Source organism: Eriocheir sinensis, chromosome 48 (assembly GCF_024679095.1).
Source record: "Eriocheir sinensis breed Jianghai 21 chromosome 48, ASM2467909v1, whole genome shotgun sequence".
In the NCBI taxonomy this organism is placed as follows: domain Eukaryota; kingdom Metazoa; phylum Arthropoda; class Malacostraca; order Decapoda; family Varunidae; genus Eriocheir; species Eriocheir sinensis.
Window position 1 is genome coordinate 11,300,006 of NC_066556.1, and position 25,000 is coordinate 11,325,005.

Below are 25,000 nucleotides of genomic sequence, written 5' to 3' on the forward strand. Positions count from 1 at the left end.
TTGTTTTCTTTTTTTTTCATTTTCCTGTCTTCTGTGTTTTTCCTTTCTCTTTCTTCTTGTTTTCTTTTTCATTTTCCTGTCTTCCGTGTTTTTCCTTTCCCTTCCTTTCGTTTTTATCCCTTTTTTTTGTCACTACCTCTTACCCAACTACTTACCCACCTACTTACCTACCTTACTACCCTCCGTTCTACCTACCTACTCACCGACCCCTATTACCTTCTTACCCACAAACTTACCTACCAACCCACTTACCTACCTACTTACTTACCAGCCCATTTACCTACCTACCTTACCTACCTATCCACTTACCCACCTACCACCTGCTGTCGGCGCTTCCCTTAATTACAGCAGGAAGGAAGGGAAGGGAGGGACGGAGGAAAGAGGGATGGAGGGATGGAGGAAACAGGGACGCTAACTCTTCCTGCCATTAGCTTGATTAGGGATGTTTTGTTCCCGTGTTATGCGCCTTTATTATTATTATTATTATTATTATTATTATTATTATTATTATTATTATTATTATTATTATTATTATTATTATTATTGTTATTGTTTTTGTTGTTCTTGTAGTGACGAACCACGTGTCCATAAAGGGGAAGGAAAGGGAAAGGAAAAGGGAAAGAGGTGAGTCTAAGGGAGGAAGGGAAATATAGGGACGAACAGAAGTATAAGGGAAAGCGAGGAGAGGAGTGTGAAGGGAGAGACAGGATGAAGGGGAAATATAGTTCACTCAAGGGGAGGAAGGAAAAAACAAGCTAAAGGGAGATGATGAAGGGGAGATGAAGCTTAAGAGAGGAGAGTTAGCGTGAAGGAAGAGTGGAAATTTAAGGTAGGAGAGTTAGGATAGAGAAGGGATGGGAGGTTTAAGGGAGGAGAGGGAGAGTGAATGGGAGTGAAGTTTGAGGGAGGGAGGAGTATGATGGAGAGAGGGAGGGGAAGAATGGAGACTAAGGTCGTTATTATCAGACTCTCACTCCTCACATCAGCTGTTTCTAAAGGTCAAAGAGGGGGTCAGTCGGGTTCTAATGTGTGTTTCTTCAGGTTCACGGTACAGAAGAAGGGTCAAACTACCACCAGGGTCATAAAACTACCCCTGGAAATGCCCACAACTCCTACGAAAGCCTTGTCAAATATGTGTGCTCGGGCGACGAAATTTCTAATCATACGACCCTAATTTTAAGGTAGGGAGGAGTGTTGAGGGGAGGTCGCAAGGGGCAGGGAGTGTGAAAAAGGGACGGGGAATGTGAAGAGGGGAAGGGGAGACAAGTGGAAAGAATTGGTACTGAAATGGGAGAGACTTTGTGAACGCTGGAACAAAATGGTGACGAGGGGACGTGATGACTGACTGGCTGACTGACTGACTGACTGACTGATTGACTGACTGACTGACAGACCGACTCACTTACTGATTGACTGACTGACTGACTGACTGACTGATTGTCCGACTGATTTACTGACTGACTGGCTGATTGATTAATTGACCGACTGACTGACTGACGGATTGATTGACTGGTTGACTAACTAACTGACTGGCTGACTGACTGACTGAACGGATGAATGAATGATTGACTGACTGACTGACTGACTGACTGACTGAATGAATGAATGAATGAATGATTGAATGACTTACTAACTTATTGACTGACTGACTGACTGACTGACTGACTAACTGAACTAACTTACGCTCTCTTTGACTGATTGATTGAGTGACTGTCTAAAACTCATTCACCCATTCACTCACCGACTCACACTCATTCACTCATCGCTTGACTGACCCACTGACTGACTGACTAACTCACTGACCCACTCACCCACTCACTCATTCACTCGCTCCCTCTCTAACTCAATCCCTAGAATGAATAAATACCGAAGCTGTGTCGCAGTGGAAAAAGAAAGGAAAAAAGGAGAGAACATGAGTTGAATGAAAGGAAGGAAAAAGGTGGGTAGGTAATGAGGGAGGGGGGCGTAGGTAAAGGAAGGGGGAGGGAGTTATAGGTAAGGGAAAGGGAGGGGGTTATGACCGTTATGTAAAGGAAAGGGGAGGGGCTTATGTAGGGGAAAGGGGAAGGGGAATAAAGGGAGGTTGTCATTTTGCAGCTATTGAAATATTAAAGCAGAGAGCAGGGTAATGGAGAGGGGGTGGGGATAGAGAGAGAGAGAGAGAGAGAGAGAGATTTACATAGATTTACATAGAAAATCAGACCACACAGACCCCATGGTCCAGACTTGGTGGTCTGTCCTTAAACCTAAGTGATTTTACATTAATCAGAAGACTCCAAAACGTTGCATTTCTACTCTAGTTGATATTAAGTTGAAGGAAGTGACGGTCGAGCTTAGTTTTGAAGGAGTCAATCGTGTTACACTGGACCACTGATGATGGGAGCTTATTCCATTCTCGCACTACAACGTTGGTGAAGAAAAAATTTGGTGCAGTCTGAATTTACTTGTTCACATCTGAGTTTTACGCCATTGTTCCTCGTGCGCAAAGTGTCATCGATCATAAACAATGTTGATCTGTCTACATTCGTGAAACCATTAAGTATTTTAAAACATTCGATCAGTTTTCCTCGGAGGCGACGTTTCTCAAGAGAACATGTTAAGGGGAAAGCCTTTCTTCGTAGGATTTGTTGCGCAAGGAAGGGATAATGTTCGTTGCCCGACGCTGAACACCTTCTAATTTAGCAATATCCTTTGCATGGTGAGGAGACCAAAACTGTACCGCATATTCCAAGTGGGGTCTGACTAAAATGTTGTAGAGCAGGAGTATTACATCTTTATTCTTAAATAAAAGTTTCTTTTAATGAAGCCCAACATTCTGTTCGCTTTATTTGCTGCATCGATGCATTGCTGTGAGAATTTGAGGTTTGACGCGATTTTGACCCCAAGTCCTTGACGCATTGAACGCTTTTGAGTTTAACGCCGCGCATTTCGTAATCAAACTTTTATTCCTCGTTCCAATTTGAAGGACCTGGCACTTGTCTACGTTAAAGGGCATCTCCCATCTATCCGACCAAGTTGAAATTTGTGCAAATCCTCTTGGAGGCTTTGCCTGTCTTCGTCAGTGAGAACCGAGTTACCAATCTTTGTGTCGTCTGCAAATTTACTAATGCGGTTATTGAGTCCAACATCCACGTCGTTGATGTAAATAATGAAGAGCACTGGGCCAAGAACCGAGCCCTGAGGACGCCACTAGTGACAGGCGCCCACTCTGAGTTAAATCCGTCAATCACTACTCTTTGTTGTCTGTTGCTCAACCAATTCGCGATCCATTGGTTTACCTGACCGTCAATACCTATTTGTTTTAATTTGTAAAGTAATTTATGATGCGGGACTTTATCAAACGCTTTCTGGAAATCAAGATAGACTACGTCCAGTGATTTGGTTACGTCATAAACAGTGAAGAGGTCGTTATAAAAGGTTAATAGATTTGATAGGCAGGATCTTTTGTTTCGGAAGCCATGTTGTGAGTCCCCAATTAATGAGTGGCTTTCAAGGTAACTCACAATTTTGTCTCTAATTATGCCCTCAAGTAGCTTACCTACAACCGAAGTTAGACTAATGGGCCTGTAATTACCTGGTACTTTTTGTCTCCTTTCTTAAAATCGGTGTCACGTTAGCCTTTTTCCAATCTGAAGGACAATGCCTTGTCGCAAGGACATATTGAATACGGTTGTGAGGGAGGAGAGTATTTCGCTCTTTGTTTCTTTCAGCAGAGTTGGATATACTTTATCAGGTCCAGGACTTTTATTTGTTTTAAGTGATTTGAGGGCTTTAAGGACTTCATCGGGTTTTATTTCAAAGTTAGACAATGCATGCTCAGGATTTACATTAGTACTGGTGTTGGTGGTGGTGGTGGGAGGACTGTTATTATTAAACACCGAGGAAAAGTAATTATTTAATAGGTTTGCAACGTGTTGGCTGTCAGTCACTAGTGCACCGTCGCTGTTTATTAAAGGTCCAATTCCACTTCTGATCGCCTTTCTGTTGTTTATGTAAGAGAGAGAGAGAATAAAAATAGTAAAATGAGAGAGAGAGATAATGAATAATATGTACATTTATAAGGATAATGAGGATACTTTAAGGGAAGGGAGGGGGAGGGGGGAAGGGGGTAACAAGGGCGGGGGAGGAGAGGGAGGGGAAGGGGGTGACATGATGGCTAATCCCCCTCTATTCACCTCCCTCCCTCCACCTCCCCTCAATCACCCTCCACCTCTACCCTCCATTTCTATTCCCTTTCTCTGCCCATCATCTCCCTCCTCCTCCTCCTCCTCCTCCTCCTCCTCCTTCTCCTCCTCTCCCTGTTTAGTTTCCCATTTCGGCTTAATTACTATGTATATAATTATGCATTTTACTATTTTTATTCTCTCTCTCTCTCTCTCTCTCTATCAAATGATTGTTACGTGCCTGTCAAGGTGAGATTTTTTATAGGTATACATAATTACTTCTCCTCCTCCTCCTCCTCCTCCTCTTCCTCCCTCTGTCATTTTTTTCATTATTCTGATTCTTTTTATTGTTATTTGCTCTTTTTCAGTATTATTGTTATTGCTATCATTATTATTATTATTATTATTATTATTATTATTATGTTGTCAATATTTTTTTTTGTTCTTATCTTTCTTCTCCTCCTCCAGCTTTTCATGGTGGCTTTCAATCTTTTGGTCAGTCGCTGTTTTTATTTTCCCTCCCTCCCTCCCTCCTATCTCTTATCTCCCTCCATTCCATTTCCCTTTCGTCGTGTCATTTCCTCGTGCTTTCATCAGCTTTATTCTCATTTCCCCTTGTCCGCTTATGTGCTTCGAATTTATTCTCTCTCTCTCTCTCTCTCTCTCTCTCTCTCTCTCTCTCTCTCTCTCTCTCTCTCGACAGGTGTGGTGGCATTATGGGAAATTAATTATCGTGGCCAGTAATTGTGACAGGTGTGTGATGAGAGAGAGAGAGAGAGAGAGAGAGAGAGAGAGAGAGAGAGAGAGAGAGAGAGAGAGAGAGAGAGAGAGAGAGAGAATCATCGGTCTATACTCTATAATATGAAGTGCTGTCCTACTAAGCTATGATGTGTGTGTGTGTGTGTGTGTGTGTGTGTGTGTGTGTGTGTGTGTGTAATTCACCACGGCCTGATCACGAGTTGGACTCGCCTTCGCCGGCAGGTACCGTCACGACGTGAGCAAGTGCTCATTATGGTCGATCTCTGGGTACTGCCAGGACCTCACACACCACACACCCCATCCCCCTTGCTGAAGGGGGGGGACAGTAATCACTCCTAGTCAACGGAAAGAATCCTATCTGAGCGGGGCTCGAACCGCCGCCTGTTTGGCCGTGAAGCCTTGCAGCACGGCGCGCTAACCGATTGAGCTACCGGAATGGTGTGTGTGTTGGCATGGTATAGGAGTATTGCCGGAGTATTGCTTTAGTTATTTTGCACTGCTGCCAATAAATGTTGCGAGATACAGAGTGCCGATAGTGGAGCAGCGTGAGAATGGAGTGGAAGGATGAAGCACTGTTATAGTGTTGCCGCTTAGCCTGCAGCGTTAGGGGGTCAGAAGCCATATTCTCAAACATTTCGGCGCCCTAGTACACATATTTGACAAGGCTTTCGTAGCAGTTGTGAGCATTTCCATGTTTTTATTTATCCCTCCCCCGGTAGTAGTTTGACAAAGCTTCTGTACCATGAACGTGGAGAAACACTCATGAGAACGCGATTAACCTCCTTTTCAGCCTTTGGAAATTGTTGAAGTGAGAGGCGAAAGCGTCCGAAAATACCGACCATGCAGGGCCCGTATTCTTAAACGCCTCGGCGCCTCAGTTCGCCTGTTGGAAAAGCCTCTCGTAGATGTTGTTGGGCTTTTCGTGGACCGTTTTATGATCCCAGAAATAGTTTTACACGACCTCTGCATCTTGAACTGGACAATCACCCATGAAAACCTGGTTAGTCTTCTCTCTAGCCTTGAAAATTAGTCGTAATGGGAGCCTGATACGTTTAAGAAAATGGACCTCAATGTTTCAAAAGGTAAACACTGCCTCACCTGCCTACTTGACACCTGAACTATATATTTGAATTGATATACGTGAGGGAGGCGAAGAGGAAATGGGTGTTGGAGGCGAAGGAAGGCATGAGGGAGTGAAGGAAGGAAGGAAGGAGGGAAAATGTTACATGCTGTGTGTAGTGATACAGAGAAGGAAGGAAGGAGAAGGAAGAAGGGTGTAAGGAAAAAAAGAATGGAAGGGATGAAAGGGATACAAAATAAGGACAAAAAATATTGCAAAATTGGAAACGAAGCTGAGGTACGGAAGGAACGAGGAGAAAGATTTGAGAAGGAACTATAGCAAGATAAAGAGAACGTGAAGGAGAGAAGGAAGGAAGGAAGACGGTGTAGGGAGGAGTGTTGCAGTGGCGCAGTGGGAGAAGGGAGGAGGGGAGGGAAAGGAAGACCGGAAGGAAGTCAAAATGCGGTGTTGCAAGGAGGAGGAAGACTAGCGCCAAGCGAAGGAAGGAGAAGGAGGAGGAGGAGGAGGAAGGAGGGGAAGGATGAAAGGAAGGCCCGGCTGTCTTGCAGGGAAGGAGGGAGGGAGGGAGGGAAGGAAGGAGGCGGTGTTGCAGATGGTGTTGCGGTGTTGCAGTGAGTGTTGCCAGCGGCGGGTCAATACTCTCGGGACCCCTGGACCTGCCCCCCTCCCCCCCACCGCCCCCCACATGAGATAAGAAAAAAGAAAACAAAAAATCTGCCTCCAACGAAGATCAGCGGAGTGAGCCTGCCTTCCCCCTCCCCCCCTTCTCTCTCTCTCTCTCTCTCTCTCTCTCTCTCTCTCTCTCTCTCTCTCTCTCTCTCTCTCTCTCCCTTTTTATCTCTATCCATCTCTATCTATCTTTTTATCTATCATTTATTGTAGGTATGTTTCTGGCTACCTCTCTCTATCTGTGCCTCTCTCTCTCTCTCTCTCTCTCTCTCTCTCTCTCTCTCTCTCTCTCTCTCTCTCTCTCTCTCTCTCTCTCTCTCTCTCTCTCTCTCTCTCTCTCTCTCTCTCTCTCTCTCTCTCTCTCACACTCTCTCTCTCTCTCTCTCTCTCTCTCTATCTCTCATATCACACATTAGTGCCAGTCAGCTTAGGATGCGCGCGGAGGCTGCCAAGGCTGCACTGGGGGCCATAGCTTTGGACATTTCGGCGCCCAAGCACACAGATTTGACAAGACTTTTATAGGAGTTTGAGGCATTTTCAGGGTAGTGTTTGACCGTGGAGGTAGTTTGACCCTTCTAAAAATTTCGGCCCCCAAGCACACATATTTGACAAGACTTTCATAGGAGTTTGAGGCATTTTCAGGGGTAGTGTTTGACCGTGGTGGTAGTTTGACCCTTCTTCTGTACCACGAACCTAAAATACCACTCATTAGAACCCAACTAATCTTTGAAATTTCGGGGCCCAAGCACTCATATTTGACAAGACTTTCATAGGAGTTTGAGGCATTTTCAAGGGTAGTGTTTGACCGTGGTGGTAGTTTGACCCTTCTTCTGTACCACGAGCCTAAAATACCACTCATTAGAACCCGACTGATCTTTTTGGCCTTTGGAAATAGTTGATGCGAGGGGTGGAAGCGTCTGACAACACCGATCTTAAAAATTTCGGCGCCCATGCACTCACATTTGACAAGACTTTCATAGGAGTGTGAGGCATTTTCAGGGGTAGTGTTTGACCGTGGTGGTAGTCTGACCCTTCTTCTGTACCACGAACCTAAAATACCACTCATTAGAACCCAACTAATCTTTAAAATTTCGGCGCCCAAGCACTCATATTTGACAAGACTTTCATAGGAGTTTAGGGTATTTCCAGTGGTAGTATTTGGCCGTGGTGGTAGTTTGACCCTTCTGTACCACGAGCCTAAAATACCACTCAGTAGAACCCGACTGATCTCCTTTTTGGCCTTTGGAAATAGTTGATGCGAGGGGTGGAAACGTCTGACAACACCGATCTTAAAAATTTCGGCGCCCATGCACTCACATTTGACAAGACTTTCATAGGAGTTTAGGGTATTTCCAGTGGTAGTATTTGGCCGTGGTGGTAGTTTGACCTTTCTTCTGTACCACGAACCTAAAATACCACTCATTAGAACCCGACTGATCTCCTTTTTTGGGTCTGGAAATAGTTCATGCGAGAAGCGGAAGCGTCTGACAATACCGATCTCACTTTCGTTCATTTTGTCGCCTTAAGCCCCGTTCACACTGCCGACTCTGGGCCACGACAACCCAGCGACTCGGGGTATACGAGGTCTTGGGTGTGAAATGTTGATGTGGAAGGGTCGCATATGGTCGGAAAAACTACGTGCGACCTTTTCATGTCAACATTTCACACCCAAGACCTCGTGTTCCCGGAGTCGCTGGGTTGTCGGGCCCAGAGTCGGCACAGTGTGAACGGGGCTTTAGATAAAAAAATAAACAGTATTAGGGGAGGCTGATGCTCGCCTTTGAAATGACTGGTGTTTCACGGTCATTAATTCACTTGCAAGCGGTTTTTATCCGTGCTTCATTACGCATCACATTGGAAAATATCCGAAAAATGAATGAAAAAAAGATGTATTGAGTGATAAACTGATGTGTGGGAAAACAACAACAACAACAGTATTTCGGGGAGGCTGATGCTCTGCTTTGAAATGACTTTGGTGGTTCAGGATCATTGACTCACCTTTAAGCGGGCTTTATATATATACTTCAATACGCCTCACGTTTGGAAATATATGTTAATGAATGAATAAAGACGTATTGAACGGTAATCTGATGCCGAACTATGAAAAATTAAGCCGTTTTTATGCTTCATCACGCATCGCGTTTGGAAATATATGATAATGAATGAATAAAGACGTATTGAACGGTAATCTGATGCCGAACTATGAAAAATTAAGCCGTTTTTATGCTTCATCACGCATCACGTTTGGAAATATATGTTAATGAATGAATAAAGACGTATTGAACGGTAATCTGATGCCGAACTATGAAAAATTAAGCGGTTTTTATGCTTCATCACGCATCACGTTTGGAAATATATGATAATGAATGAATAAAGACGTATTGAACGGTAATCTGATGCCGTACTATGAAAAATTAAGCGGTTTTTATGCTTCATCACGCATCACGTTTGGAAATATATGTTAATGAATGAATAAAAATGCATTCAATGGTAAACTGATGCTGGTCCATGAAGAATACCTTTGCACGGTTCACCAGTAATAGGAATGAACTATTTTATATATATATATATTTTTTTTGTATGAGTAGCGTTTAACTGGCTTTTATTTTTTGGTCTCTCCAGAAACGGGCTTTGTGATTATTTGTTATTTTTGCCCTTGAGCTGCTTTCTTTACTGTAAAAAAAAAACAAAAAAAAATAAAAACGCTATTCATGTCATAAAACTTGCATCTAATACACCGATATAATTCATGAGGTCAATCGTCTTTTTTTACCAATGGCTTCGTTAGAGAGCCCGTGTTTAAGTCGTTGGAAGGAGGAAAATATACAAGGTGAAATGCTGCTCAAGAGTGGAAGTAATGTAAGATTAAAAATACTGGTTATGGGATAAGGAGAAGGAGGAGCAGAAGGAAAAGAAGACGAGAACGAGGGAGCAGGAGGAGGAGGATGAAAAGGGAAGGAGAAGAAACAGAGGGAGGAGGAGGAGGAGGAGGATTTTAAAGCTGTATATTGTATTGGTTTTTGCTTATTATTATTATTATTATTATTATTATTATTATTATTATTATTATTATTATTATTATTATTATTATTATTTTCTTCTTCTTCTTCTTCATCTTCTTCTTCTGCTTCTTCTTCTTCTTCTTCTTCTTCTTCTTCTTCTTCTTCTTATTATTATTATTATTATTATTATTATTATTATTATTATTATTATTATTATTATTATTATTATTATTATTATTATTATTATTACTCTTCTTCTTATTCTTATTATTATTATTATTATTATTATTATTATTATTATTATTATTATTATTATTATTATTGTTATTATTATTATTATTATTATTATTATTATTATTATTATTATTATTATTACTATTACTATTACTATTACTGTTACTTCTATGCATAATATTTTCAAAATGAGCGAAAGTGAGGAAAGCCTGAGCGGATTTAGCCCAGCAAGGAGGATGAGGCCGGGGATTATGAGATACATGAGGCGTGTGTGTGTGTGTGTGTGTGTGTGTGTGTGTGTGTGTGTGTGTGTGTGTGTGTGTTCTACTGTTCACTATTTCGTGTTTTCATTATTTTTTGTAAGGTTCGTTTATTTTTCTTTGTCAGTGTGTTTATTATCTCGTTTTATTTCTTATTGTCCGCCTGTTCATTATTCCACCTCTCCTTCCTCACACGTGCTTCTCTCTCTCTCTCTCTCTCTCTCTCTCTCTCTCTCTCTCTCTCTCTCTCTCTCTCTCTCTCTCTCTCTCTCTCTCTCTCTCTCTCTCTCTCTCTCTCTCTCTCTCTCTCTCTCTCTCTCTCTCTCTCTCTCTCTCTCTCTCTCCTTCCTTCCGTTCTTCCTTCCTTAGTGTATATCTTTATTTTTCCTTCTCTAGTCTCACATTTCCTCCTCTCCTCTCTTCCATACTTCCTGCCTCTATCCTTCCTTTCCTTCCTCTTCTCCGTTTCCTCCCTTCCCTCTCGTTTATGTTTCCCTCTGCTTCTTCCCTTACTACCTGCCTCTTTCCAGTCATCCTTCCTCTCTTCCTTTTAATCTCTCTCTCTCTCTCTCTCTCTCTCTCTCTCTCTCTCTCTCTCTCTCTCTCTCTCTCTCTCTCTCTCTCTCTCTCTCTTCTTCTCCTCCTCCTTCCTCTTCTCCTTCTCCTTCTCCTTCTGTTCTTGCTCTTCCCGTTGGAGTGTTAGGCCCTAAAGTGTAAATATTTATCAGTGCCTGTGTGTGCCGCCCCACGTGTTGGCTCGCTGCCTCTACGTGATGCAGGGGCGTGGCAGGGGCAGGGGTGGGCGGGACACGGGCTTGGTGGGGTTTTTGGGACGAGGGTCCTGCTGGGAGGGGTGTGGTGGGGTGTTACGGGCGTGGAGGGTGAACAGTGTGATTTTGAGGTGCATGACAGTAGGCAGGTTCGGGATGTGATTGTGGGAGGCGCAGAGGGTTGGGGGGGTGCATTCAGGCGCCATGTTTCCCGTCAGCGTTCCCCGTCGTTTGCCGTGTGTGGCGCGGCGCTTCCCGCCGTCTGCTGCATCTCCTGGTTTAGGTGTACATTTGAGTCGTGGTTTATGCGTTTGTCTGGGTGGCAGGGTGTTGAGGGGGGGGTTGGAGGTGCTTGGCAGTGACATTGAGACGCCTCGTGGTGTCCGTATATCAGAGTGTTGTGGGGGGAGTGTTGCGGGTTGTGTGCTGGCGGCGCTGGTGGCCGCGGCCTACCGCTGTCAGTGGTGTCAGTCCGCCCTGAGCCGAGGCCGCGGTCGCGGGCCAACCATTAACCGGCGCCTGACGCTTCAGGTCGGAGGCGTCGGCAGCAGGTGACGTGATGTGCCGGCAGGATCGCTGGGGCTGAGAGACGCTGTGCTGCCGTGCCGCGTGTGTGTGCGTGTGTGTGCCCCGCGGCGCCCATACCATGTAGCGAGGGGCGCCTGTCGTGTGGCTGTGTCGCCGCCCCCTTGTTTCCGCCCGCCCCTCCCCGCCCCCCATCCCGCCCCACACGTGCCTCATGCAGGAACGGACCCCCGCCGCGCAGCTCATGGTGCCCTTCGCCAGAATGAACTGCAAGGGGCTGTCGGCCCGCGCCAACCCCGACGCCGCGGCCCGGCCCCCCGGGGACCTGGACTGCCCCGGCGCCCCGTCCCTCCCCTCCTATGCGAGGACGGAGTCTTTCCCCTCCGCCCACAGCTCCTCGCCCTCCCCGAGGATGGTGGAGGAATCACACTACTTCTCTCTCGGGGGCGTGCCGTCGCCGCGCACCCCTGGGGGACTGCCGGCCTTTAGCAGCGTCGTGGATGACATGTTCCTCAACGGCCAACTGATGGGCGGCTCGCGACCCATGGCCATGCCCACCATGGGCGTGGGGGCGCTCAGAGCGTCGCCACAGCAGCAGCAACAACAGCAACTTCAACAACAACAACAACAGCACCAGCAACAACAACAGCAGCAACAGCAGCAACAGCAGGAGTACGAGGACGGGTCGTCTTTGTACGGCTACGCCACGCTGGGCGGCCCCCTCGGGGACGCCGCGGCCCGCAGCAGGTCCCTGGACGACGTGCTGGGCCGCCGCTCCGACTCCTCCCGCTCCCCGAAGCTGCTAGACATGGTGATGCCGCCCTCGCCAAGGTTCTCCGTGGCCGACATCGAGGCCGAGGACGACGACGACGACGATGAGATCAAGGCGCTGCGGAGCGAAGACGACGGCAACGACGCGGGCGACGAGGACACCAGCTTTGAGGAGGACTTGCATTTCCCTAACGACTACGTGTACGGGTTCTATGACGAGGTATGTTCCCCACACATTCCCCCTCCCCCCACAGACCAAGCGCTGGGAGGTCCTGCACGTCTTGGCTACCGCCTCACTCTCACCAGACTGGGAGGAGCCGCGCCTCCGCCACCGCCGCCCCCACCAGGGTTTGATAGGAGGAAATGGCAGTTAGTGGTGATGGTGTTATGGTGTTTTTGGGGTCCCGCGAGAACAGTGGTGGTGGTGGCGGTGGTGGTGGTTGTGGTAGTGGCTTTCCGGCAGCGTAAATGGTGGTGTTATGGTTGCGAGAGTGGCAGAGATTCCGGCTGAGACGAGAGTATCTGTGGCTATTGATGAAGCTGGAAGGAGGAGGAGGAGGAGGAGGAGGAGGAGGATGCTAGGGGTGACAGAGGCCTCTCAGACGAGCCAACTTTCCTCCCGAATCTCTCTCTCTCTCTCTCTCTCTCTCTCTCTCTCTCTCTCTCTCTCTCTCTCTCTCTCTCTCTCTCTCTCTCTCCGCAATACACCATCCCAGCAATAGATTTTCTGGGTGATTGGATCTGTTTTCCGAGAGCAGGAAGAGATGAGTGTGTGTGTGTGTGTGTGTGTGTGTGTGTGTGTGTATCCTCTTGAAAGCTAAGTAGAGGAGAACCACCTAACTCTTCATTATTTTTAGAATCACTCGTCTCTCTCTCTCTCTCTCTCTCTCTCTCTCTCTCTCTCTCTCTCTCTCTCTCTCTCTCTCTCTCTCTCTCTCTCTCTCTCTCTCTCTCTCTCTCTCTCTCTCTATCTATCTATTTATTTATCTATGTATTTATTTATGTATGTCTTAGCTTCACCTTGTTTCGTGTGTGCCCATTAGAGAGAGAGAGAGAGAGAGATGTAAGAAGTAGTGAGACAAAGGCAACGCACACTCATGTCAACACTAGGCCATTCACGCACCTTCCTCACCACCGTAATGAGCCTACCTGCTTCTGGCGACAGGTAAACAGTCTCCCCTCCTCCCAACACGTGCTCCTTCCCTCCCTAACCACCTGTCTCCTTCCTCTCCGCTCCCCCTTTGTTTTTCATTATTATTATTTTTTTTTACGCCCTTGCACTGTCTCCTCTGCTGTAAATAAAAAAAAAAAATCAACCCCTGCCCCCTTTCTCTCTCTCTCTCTCTCTCTCTCTCTCTCTCTCTCTCTCTCTCTCTCTCTCTCTCTCTCTCTCTCTCTCTCTCTCTCTCTGTATGTCTGTCTCTCTGGCTGTCTGTCTCTCTGTCTTTGTCTGTCTGTCTCTCTCTCTCTCTCTCTCTCTCTCTCTCTCTCTCTCTCTCTCTCTCTCTCTCTCTCTCTCTCTCTCTCTCTCTCTCTCTCTCTCTCTCTCTCTCTCTCTCTCTCTCTCTCTCTCTCTCTCTCTCTCTCTCTCTCTCTCTCTCTCTCTCTCTCTTTTCCTCCTTTCCCTTTCTGCTTTCCTCTCCATTTCAACCCCTGCCTCTTTCTCACCTCCCCCTTTCTCCACCCTCTCCAGTTCTCAAGCACCTCCAATGCCTCATCTCTTCCTTTTATATCACTCCTGCGTCTGTCTGTCTCTCCCTTCTTCCCCTTTCTGCTACCCTCTTCAACTCAACCCCTGCCCCTTTTTCTCCCACCTTCCCCTCATCTCTTCCTTTCATATAATTTCTGTAGTCGTTCTCCCTCCTTTCCCTGTCTGCTCCCCTCTCCATTTCAACCCCTACCCATTTCTCCCCCATCTTCCCCTTTCTCCACCCTCTCTTCCCCTCAAAACAACTTCCCTTCATCACTTACCTTCTTCCTCTCCCCTCCCTTTATCTCCCTCCACTCCCTTCTCACCTTCCTTACAGCTACCCTCCCCAACCTCAGAACCCATTAATCCGCCCCTCATAACAACTTGCCTTCATCACTTACCTTCTTCCCCTCCCCTCCCCTCCCACCCCTGCTCCCTTCACCCTTCCTCCTCTCACCTTCCCCAACCTTTGAACCCACTAAGCCTCCCCTCAGAACAACTTCCTCCATCACATACCTTCTCCTCCCCTCCCCTCGCTCTTCCACCCTGCTTCTCTCACCCTTCCTCCCCCTCTGCCTCGGAAAGCATACCTGTAGCGTCAGAAGGTGTCACAATACTATGCTGTTGAGGGTAAACTGCAGAAGGTTTATTTGGTGTGAAAGAAAGTATTAAATATGTGGATGGTCATGTGGAGAGAGAGAGAGAGAGAGAGAGAGAGAGAGTTTTAAGCAAGATTTTTCATATATTTGTTCCGTTTTCCCCGAACTGAGTGTAGCTTTAGAAACACAAATAGAAGGATGAAGGAGATAGAGAGTGTATATTTCAATAAGAGAAGAAAGAGGAGGAGGAGGAGGAGGAGAAGTTGGTGGTGGTGGTGCAAAGATAGTAAAGGGTGGGTAGAGAAAGGGTGTAGGCAAAGTAGTAATAATAATAATAGTAGTAGTAGTAGAAGTAGTAATAGTAGTAGCAGTAGTAGTAGTAGTAGTAGTAGTAGTAGTAGTAGTAGTAGTAGTAGTAGTAGTAGTAGTAGTAGTAGTAGTAGTAGTAGTAGTAGTAGTAGTAGGAGGAGGAGGAGGAGGAGGAGGAAGAAGAGGATAATGGAATAAGTAAAAAAAAGTTGAAAAAGGTTTGTCGTTGTATCTCACAAGAGAGAGAAACGTAGTAAGCATCTTCAGTTAGGGGGGACTTTTGGGCGGATCTTTCAAGGGGGGGAGGGGGGCGCCTGTTTGTCTTAAAGAGCGGTGGACCCAGAGAGAGAGAGAGAGAGAGAGATCCTGTTGGCGTTCCTGGTCTTTATTCATTATTCTTGTGGTGGTGGTGGTGGTGGTGATGATGGTGGTGATTTTTGGTGTAGTGATGGTGATTGTGTCGTTCCGTTTATACTTTTCACCCATGTTGTGTTGTTAGGCTATTATTATTATTTTTTTTATTTATTTATACATTAGTTCCCCTTCTTCATCCTTTTTCTTCCTGATCCTACTCCCTTCTTCTTTCTCCTCCTCCTCCTCCTCTTCCTTCTCTTCATCGTCATTCTCCTTCTCTTCTTCACCCTCTACACTCACACACACACACACACACACACACACACAGACGCACACTCATCTCCCCTCCTCCGTTAATACATCACTCTGTCGCTCTGTCTTGGGGTCTATTTTTCACAGCACTTAGCTTTGCCGTCCATCTTTCCCTCCTCCTCCATCTTTTTCCCTCCTCCTCTTCCTCCTCCTCGTGTTTTCCTTCCCTTCCTCCTCGGTTCTCTTCCTCTTTCCGCTTTCCTGTTTTTTTTCTTTTTTCTTAGTTGGCCTTTTTATTTTCTCTCTCTCTCTCTTTCTCTCTCTCTCTCTCTCTCTCTCTCTCTCTCTCTCTCTCTCTCTCTCTCTCTCTCTCTCTCTCTCTCTCTCTCTCTCTCTCTCTCTCTTCCTTTCCTTTCCTCTTACTTTCCCTCCTTTCCTTTATTTCCTTCTTTACTGCCCTTTCTTCTTTCCTTCTCGTATTCTCTCTATTCTTTCCTTTCTCTATTCCTGTCTACTTTCTTTCCTCTTTCCTCCCTCTTTTCTCTCATTCCCTTAGGCTCTGTTTAGCAACGATCCAGTTTGCTTTCACTGCCAGCTGTCTCTTCCACTCCTCCCCCTCCCCCTCCTCCTCCTCCTCCTCCTCCTCCTCCAGTTTTGGTCTCCCTATTACAGATAAGACGTAGAAAAGTTGGAACGGATTCAACGGAGAATAACAAAAGTGATTCCAAGATTGAGAAATTTATCTTATGAACAAAGGCTTAAAGAAGTAAATTTATTCAGCCTATCAAAACGTAGAATGCGAGGCGATCTAATTAAAGTGTTTAAAATGTTTAAAGGATTCAGTGATATTAATGCGGAAGATTACTTTACAATTGATCGATCAAATAGAACAAGAAGAAATAACAATTTTAAGATAAGTGGAAAAAGATTCTCGTCACACGAAACTAAACACTTCTAGCTTCTTCAATCGAGTTGTTAATGTTTGGAACTCTCTACCTTGTGATGTCGTTGATAGTACAACAGTTACGGCCGTCAAGAGTAGATTAGACAAGTATTTTGATTCCAACCAGCAACTAAGATATTACTCATTGTCGTAATAGCGTTAAATTCTTTCGAATACTGGTGTCCTTGTCCGTTTATATCGCCCGGTTAGTGGTAGCAGTAATTGTAGTTCTTTCTTCTTTCCTAAATAATTTCCATGCAGTTTTTCCATGCTGCATGGTTCTTTTTCCTTTCCTGCCAGCTTTGGCTGGAGGGATGGGGGGTGGGGGGTGGGGAGGAGCCTTCGCATTTGCTGTCCTTCATCTTCCACCTTTGATTAGATAGTTAGTGTAGCTTGTCACAAACAGCCTCGTAAGGTCCATTAGGTCTGCTTCTGTTTGTTCTTCCTTTGTGTTTTTTTGTGTTCCTCCTCCTCCTCTTGTTTTTGTTTTCGTGTTTCTTTAGTTTCATTTCTCTTCTTTAGATTATTTTCTTATCTATCCGTTTTGTGTTTCTGTTGCTTTCCCTCTCCTCTTCCTCCTCCTCCTCCTCCTCTTCGTGTTCCCTTGTATTTCTGTAGGTTTTTCTTTTCGTATTATTTTCTTATCTATTCGTTTTGTGTCCTCCTTCTCCTCCTCCTTCTCTCCGTGTTCTCTTGTATTTTTGTAGGTTTTTCTCTTCTTCGTATTATTTTCTTATCTATTCGTTTTGTGTCCTCCGTTGCTTTCCTCCTACTCCTCCTCCTCCCAGGTAGCCAGAGGTATTGGGAAGCCTTTTGGACTCGCCTTTTTTTCATTTGATTTGGGCTTCCTAATCTGGGTGACCGTACCTATCTTCCTTCCAATCCAGCCTCCTGCTTCTCTTCCTCTCCCCCTTCCTTCTTTCCTTCCTGCTCTCCTTCATTCCTTCCGTCTTTCCTTCCTATACTTATTTTTTCCTTCCTTCCAATCCAGCTTCCTGCTTCTCTTCCTCTCCTCCTTCCTTCCTTACTTTTATTCTTCTTTCCTTTCTGCTCTCCTTCATTCCTTCTGTCTTTCCTTACTGTAATCCTTCCTTCCTTGCATCCTTCCTTCCTTCCTCCCTTCTTTCCTGTACTCCCTTCCTTTCTTCCTTCCTTCCCTCCTTCCTTCCTTCCTTCCTTCTTTCCTGTACTCCCTTGCTTCCTTCCTTCCTTCCCTCCTCCCTTCCTTCTTTCCTGTACTCCCTTCCTTGCTTCCTTCCTTCCCTCCTTCCTTCCTTCCTTCCTTCCTTCCGTCTTTCCTGTACTCCCTTCCTTTCTTCCTTCCTGCACTTACATTTCTTTTTATCATTCTAATATATTCCTTTTTTTTTTTGTCCTACCTTATTGCTTCTCTTCCTTCCTTGCCTCCCTCTTTCCTTCCTTCCTTCCTTCCTCCCTCCCTTCCTTCCTTCCTTCCTTCCTTCCTCTATTCCTTCCTTCATGCACACACTCCGACTATATCCCTCCCTAATTGAATTGTTCCATGCTTCCCTCTTACCTTCCCTCCCCTTACCTTCCCTAACAACCCTTCCCTAACAGCCTATTCCTTCCCTTCCCTTCCCTCCCCTCCCCTCCCCTTACCTTCCCTAACAACCCTTCCCTAACAGCCTATTCCTTCCCTTCCCTTCCCTCCCCTTACCTTCCCTCCCCTTACCTTCCCCAACAACCCTTCCCTAAGAGCCTAATCCTTCCCTTACCTTCCCTAACCTTTCCTTCCGTTTACCTTCGCCTCCCTCTCCTTTGGTTCTCCCCATCACCTTCCCCCTTGCCTTCCCTCCCCTAACCTTCCTTAACAACCCTTTCTTGACAGTCTATTCCTTCCCTCCCCTCCTCCCCTCTTACCTTCCCTTCTCTCCCCTTACCTTCCCTTCTTCCCCCTTGTCTTCTCACCTCCCCCCCCTTTGCTTCCCTCCCCTAACCTTCCCTAACAACCCTTCCCTTACCGTCCCTAATATTTTCTTCCCCATACCTTTTCCCCCATCACCTTCCCTCCTCCCCTCTTACCTTCCCTTCTTTCCCCTTACCTTCCCTTCCTCCCCCTTGTCTTCCCTCCTCCCCCCTTTCCTTCCATAACAACCCTTCCCTAACCTTTCCTTCCCCTTACCTTCCCTCCTTCCCTCTTACCCTCCCTTCTCTCCCCTTACCTTCCCTTCTTCCCCCTTGTCTTCCCTCCTCCCCCACCCCATTGCTTCCCTCCCTTAACCTTCCCTAACAACCCTTCCCTTACCTTCCCTAACCTTTCCTTCCCCTTACCTTCCCTCCTCCCCTGTTACCTATCCTCCCTCCTCCCCCCTCACATTTCCGCCTTGCGACAGGTGAGAGCTCTTTAATTATTGCCTCCGTTGACGTGTCTCCGCACCTTTTGACCTTTGGAACATAACTGGGTCAGTGCTCGCGTGTCCCCCGTGACCTCGCCTCGCCCGAATTACCCGCTGACCACTTGCTCCGATTTACCGGCTCTGGGAATGCTAAATACTAAAATACCTGGATGCCGGGTGTGTGTGTGTGTGTGTGTGTGTGTGTGTGTGTGTGTGTGTGTTGCAGTGGTTATTATTATTATTATTATTATTATTATTATTATATTTTTTTAAGCTTTATTTTTGAAGTGTAAATATTCGTGTGCCATTTTCTTTCTTACTGAGAGAGGTAGAGGGAGGGAGAGGGAGAGGAAGAGGAAGAGGGAGAGACAGAGGGAGAGACAGAGGGAGAGACAGAGGCAGAAGGAGAAGGAGAAGGAGAAGGAGAAGGAGAAGGAGAGGGAGAGGGAGAGGGAGAAGGAGAGGGAGAAGGAGAGAGAGAGAGAGAGACTAGAAAAAAAACTATATTGACCAAGGAAAACGAGGGACAGTCAGGCTATAAAAGAGAAAATTGTTTTGAAAGTTCAGCGGTGCGAAAGAAAATGAAAGAAAATGAAAATAAAAATACAATGAAGATTTGGTGAAAAAAAAAGAAACTAAAAAGAAAAAGAAAGAAATAAAAATAAAAGCTCACACGGTCTTACTGGGTTATGATGTGTGTGTGTGTGTGTGTGTGTGTGTGTGTGTGTGTGTGTGTGTGTGTGTGTGTGTGTGTGTGTGTGTTTTGCACATTTACAGAAATAACTTAAAGGAGGAGTGTCGCTATTAGAGAGAGAGAGAGAGAGAGAGAATGTTCGGTGCATTACAATTGTCAGTCAATAAAACCAAATGCCAGAATGAACCGAGAGAGAGAGAGAGAGAGAGAGAGAGAGAGAGAGAGAGAGAGAGAGTATCCTCGAGTCTCCTCTCATGCCCTTCCTCCGACAAACCGATATAACCAGATTTAATTAAAGTCACCAATGAACGCATAAGTCGGATATTCTTGTTTACTCTCGCCGTCCTCGCTTGTGATTGGTCAGCGCCGGCCCGGGGTGTGCTGGGGCCTTGCGTTCATTGGTGGAGACTGGGCCGTCCTCCCTCTGCCCCCATTGGTTGATCGGGTGTGTGTGTGTGTGTGTGTGTGTGTGTGTGTGTGTGTGTGTGTGTGTGTGTGTGTGTGTGTGTTAATATAATGTTTTTTTTATAGCAATGGAGGCAGTTCAAAGGCAAAAAAAAACGAGAGTAACAGAAAAACGAAAAAATAACAGTTCTGTAAAATATAACAAAATAAACGAAAAAATAACAAAAAAGGTAAAAAAGCATTATGATAAACGAAAAATAACAAAGAAAGTAAAGAAATGTAATAATAAAACGAAAAAAATAACAAAGAAAGTAAAGAAATGTAATAATAAAACTTAAAATAATAAAGTAAAAAAAAAAAAAATGAAACAATAAAACGAAAAAAAATTCAAAAAAAGCCCATTATTGTTGTTGCTATGGTTGAAGTTGTTGTTGATGATGTTGTTTTTGCATCAGAGGAAACAAGCAGTCAAGGGCAAACCAGAATCAAAAACAATAACAAAAAATAAAGCTGGAAAAAAGGTTGCAAAAATTTCTGCTCCCCGAAAGAAAATAAAGTGATAGAAAATAACAAAAAGATTATTCAGAAACAGTTATGTAATATTCTCTCTCTCTCTCTCTCTCTCTCTCTCTCTCTCTCTCTCTCTCTCTCTCTCTCTCTCTCTCTCTCTCTCTCTCTCTCTCTCTCTCTCTCTCTCTCTCTCTCTCTCTTTTCAGAAACAGTCATGTAATATTCTCTCTCTCTCTCTCTCTCTCTCTCTCTCTCTCTCTCTCTCTCTCTCTCTCTCTCTCTCTCTCTCTCTCTCTCTCTCTCTCTCTCTCTCTCTCTCTCTCTCTCTCTCTCTCTCTCTCTCTCTCTCTCTCTTTTCAGAAACAGTCATGTAATATTCTCTCTCTCTCTCTCTCTCTCTCTCTCTCTCTCTCTCTCTCTCTCTCTCTCTCTCTCTCTCTCTCTCTCTCTCTCTCTCTCTCTCTCTCTCTCTCTGTAGCCCCCCGCTGCCACCAGTGTAAAAATTTTCTCTCTCTCTCTCTCTCTCTCTCTCTCTCTCTCTCTCTCTCTCTCTCTCTCTCTCTCTCTCTCTCTCTCTCTGAAGCTGCTTAGTCTTTTTTTTTTTTTTCTCACGCTCATGATGCATAGAAATTGTCAAACTATCACCAGGCTCCTAAAACTACCCATGGAAATACTAACACAACCTCTACGACATCCCTACCAAGTGTGAATGTGTGAGCCCGTAATGTGTGAGAATATGGGGCCGAAGATTGGGACAGAGGACCAGAAAAGTACAGTTCTGCCCCCTTTGGAAGCTGCGTTAGTTTTAGAAGCCTCCCCTCCCCATATTGCTATCTATCTATCTATCTATCTATCTGTCCGTCTATCTATTTATTTGTTTTGCGTCTAGTTTTCCATTTTCTCTTATTGTTATATTTCCTGGTAATTTATTTTATTCATTATTTATTCAGCTCTTTTTTTGCTTAGCTCTCGGATACGGTATTATCACCAGCCGACCCAGTACAGAGAGAGAGAGAGAGAGAGAGAGAGAGAGAAGGGAATGGTGGGGTGGTAACTATTGACCTCTCTCTCTCTCTCTCTCTCTCTCTCTCTCTCTCTCTCTCTCTCAATGGGAACACTGAAAATTTGGTCGGTGTGGCTCCGTCTCCTCTTCTTCCTCCTCTTTTCCTCTCCTTTCTTCTCTTCTCTTCTCCTCTCCTCTCTTTTCCTCTCTTCTCTTCTCCTCTCCTCTCTTTTCCTCTCCTCTCCTCTCTTCTCTTCTCATTTCTTCTATCTCCGTTTCTCTTTTCCTCTCTTCTCTTCTCATTCCTTCTCTCTCCGTTTCTCTTTTCCTCTCTTCTCTTCTCATTTCTTCTCTCTCCGTTTCTCTTTTCCTCTCTTCTCTTCTCATTTCTTTTCTCCGTTTCTCTTTTCCTCTCTTCTCTTCTCATTTCTTTTCTCCGTTTCTCTTTTCCTCTCTTCTCTTCTCATTTCTTTTCTCTCCGTTTCTCTTTTCCTCTTCTCACCTCTTCGTTTCTCTTCTATTTTCTTCATTTTTCTTCATCTCTCGTTTCTTAAAATTCTACCTTCTCCTCTTTTGTATTTCTCCTCCGCTTCCTCTTCCTCCTCTTTTCTTTTTCTTTATTTCATTCTTTTCTTATTATCCCCCTTCTTATTTCTTCCTTTATTAATTTGTACCGTTTCCTCCTCCTCTATTTCTCTTCATTCTTATTCATCTTTTATTTTTTATTCCTCTTCCTCTTCTCTCTTAATTTGTCCCTCTTCCTCCTCCTCTTTTATTTCTCTTTATTTTTATTTATGCTTCTCTTCACCTCTTTGTCCTTTGCTCTTTCTCCTCCTCCTTCTATTTATTTTCTCTCCCGTCATTTCGTTTTTATTTTATCTTTATCTTCATTTGTCTGTTTCCTTTTTATTTTTTATTGTTATTTTATTTTCTCTTTCTCTTATCCTCTTCCTCCATCTCCTTCATCATTTCTCCTCCTCCTGCTCCTCCTCCTTCTACTCTTCCTCCTCAACGTCACTTTAATCTTGCTCTTTTCATAATATGCTTTTAAGTTTTCTTCATTTACTCTCTCTCTCTCTCTCTCTCTCTCTCTCTCTCTCTCTCTCTCTCTCTCTCTCTCTCTCTCTCTCTCTCTCTCTCTCTCTCTCTCTCTCTCTCGCTCAACATAATTTTTTTCTTTTTCCTTTTTCTAGTCCTCCTCCTCCTTCTGCTCCTCCTCCTCCTCCTCTTCCTCGTCCATTTCCTCCTCCTCCTCCTCCTCCTCGTCCTCCTCCTCCTCTATTTCTTCCCTAAAACCCATCATGAAGGAACCTCTCTTTGTTTACCTCCACCTAAGCTCATATCTTCTTTATTGGACTCTCTCTCTCTCTCTCTCTCTCTCTCTCTCTCTCTCTCTCTCTCTCTCTCTCTCTCTCTCTCTCTCTCTCTCTCTCGATTAATTTTCTTGTTTCTTTCCTTTTTATTTAGTTTTTCTTCTCAAATTTCCTGTTTTTTTTTTTTTTTGTAAGCCTCCTCCTCTTCCACCACCTCCTTCTCCTCCTCCTCCTCCTCCTCCTCCTCCTATCACCATTGTCTCTAAAATGGCTGTTTCTTCTTTTTTTCCTTCCTCTATCACAAAGGATGAAATATAAGTGCATAAAGAGAGAGAGAGAGAGAGAGAGAGAGAGACTCGGAAGCAATTACATGGAGAGACAATGAAAAGTAAGAAAAAAGGAGGAAAGAGAGAAAAAGAAAAAAAAAAAGGTCATTAAGGGAGAACATGTAGGCTGCCAAGGAAGGGAGGAAGGGAGGGAAGGAGGGAGGGAGAGGAAGAGGAAGGACGGAGGGAGGGAGGGAGGGAGGGAGGGAGGAAAGGGTAAGGTGGAAGTGACAAAGAAGGGAAGAGGGGAGGGAGAGAGTGGAGAGGAGGTGGAGGCGAGGGGTTGAGGGAAGGGTGGGGGGTAGGGTAGGGAGGGAAGGAGGACAGGGGAGGTAAAAAGAAAGGAAAGAGCCAGAGAGGAAAATCTTAAGTAATTTCAAAGTCTCTCTCTCTCTCTCTCTCTCTCTCTCTCTCTCTCTCTCTCTCTCTCTCTCTCTCTCTCTCTCTCTCTCTCTCTCTCTCTCTCTCTCTCTCTCTCTCTCTCTTTATCTTATATGTTCCTTGCTCTAGTTTCTTTATTACCATTTGTCTTTCTTCCTTTCTTCCTTCTTTACTTCGTCTTTGTCCTTTCCCTTCTTCCTTCCTTTCTTCCTTTTTTCCTTCCTTCCTTCCTTCCTTCCTTCCTTCCTTCCTTCGTTCCCTCCTTTCTTCTTTCCTTCGTTCCCTCCTTTCTTCTTTCCTTCATCTCTGTCTGTAACTTCCTTCCTTCCTTCCATCCTTCCTTCCTTCCTTTCTTTCTTTCTTTCTTCCTTTTTCCCTTCTTTCCTTCCTTCCTTCCTTCGTTCCCTCCTTCCTTCTTTCCTTCATCTCTGTCTGTAACTTCCTTTCTTCCTTCTTTCCTTCCTTTCTTCTTTCCTTCATCTGGTTTCCTTCCTTCGTTCCCTCCTTCCTTCTTTCCTTCATCTCTGTCTGTAACCTCCTTTCTTCCTTCTTTCCTTCCTTCCTTCTTTCCTTCATCTCTGTCTGTAACTTCCTTTCTTCCTTCTTTCCTTCCTTTCTTTCCTTCATCTGGTTTCCTTCCTTCGTTCCCTCCTTCCTTCTTTCCTTCATCTCTGTCTGTAACTTCCTTTCTTCCTTCTTTCCTTCCTCTCTTCTTTCCTTCATCTGGTTTCCTCTCTTCCCTCCTTCTTTCCTTCATCTCTGAGCTTCCTAATTTCCCCCTTTCCTTCTTTTTTACCTCTATTTTATCTTGCCATCTTTTCTCCTTTTTCCATTAGATTTTTTTTTATGTTCCTTCCACAATTTGTGAAGTATATTTTTTCTTCCTCTTGATTGTTTGGGAAGAGATTTTGTCTCAATCGCATCCACGAATTTCAATATTTTATTATTTTTCTCCTCCTCCTTCTCCTCCTCCTCCTCCTCCATCTCTTGTTCCACTTTTCGCAGCTCCAGCTTTGAGGCGGTGACAAAAATTATTATTATTATTATTATTATTATTATTATTATTATTATTATTATTATTATTATTATTATTATTATTATTATGAGTATTAATTTTTATTATTACTGTTGTTGATTTCCTTGTTTTTGACCATGTTGTTGATCATTATAATTTTTCCCTCCTGGTTTCCCTTCGCTTGCAGCCATGTAGCTAATTGCGTGTTTTTGTTTACCTCTTTCGAAAGTTTACAGGAACATCGTAAACACAAGTAAATATCAGGTGAAAATAGATAGACACACAGATAAATAGATGAATACAAGTAAATATAAGGCCAAAATAGATAGACACAGCTAAAGAGACGAGTAGATGATAAGATAGATTGGCAAATGTATTAATTACTACTTTATTTGTTCAATCCGATTTGCCGATCACAGTTCATCTCTAAATATACAAATAAACAAAGAAATGAATGGATGAATAAATAAGCCAGGAGGGTGAAGGTAAGGGGAATGAAAGGTTAGTGAAGGTAAGGGAAGGAAAGGAAAAGTTAGGGAAAAGAAGGGAAGGAAAGTCTAGGGAAGGTAAGGGATGGATAGGGAAGGTAGGGAAGGAAAATGTAGGAAAGGTAAG

At 44.6% G+C, this 25,000-nt stretch overlaps 1 protein-coding gene across 11 annotated transcripts in view; it reads left to right on the forward strand.

The window, feature by feature from the left end:
* Positions 1-25,000, forward strand: part of LOC126981594 (tight junction protein ZO-1-like) — a 170,877-nt gene that overhangs the window by 28,049 nt on the left and 117,828 nt on the right. For 10 of the 11 annotated variants that reach the window (XM_050833034.1, XM_050833027.1, XM_050833030.1 and 7 more), the window contains exon 2: positions 11,470-12,454. In XM_050833034.1, the coding sequence (XP_050688991.1) occupies positions 11,678-12,454 (777 nt within the window). In that variant the 5' untranslated portion in view covers positions 11,470-11,677. Of the gene's footprint in view, positions 1-11,434; positions 12,455-25,000 lie in introns of those variants that run through there. The other variant, XM_050833024.1, reaches the window with a different exon arrangement.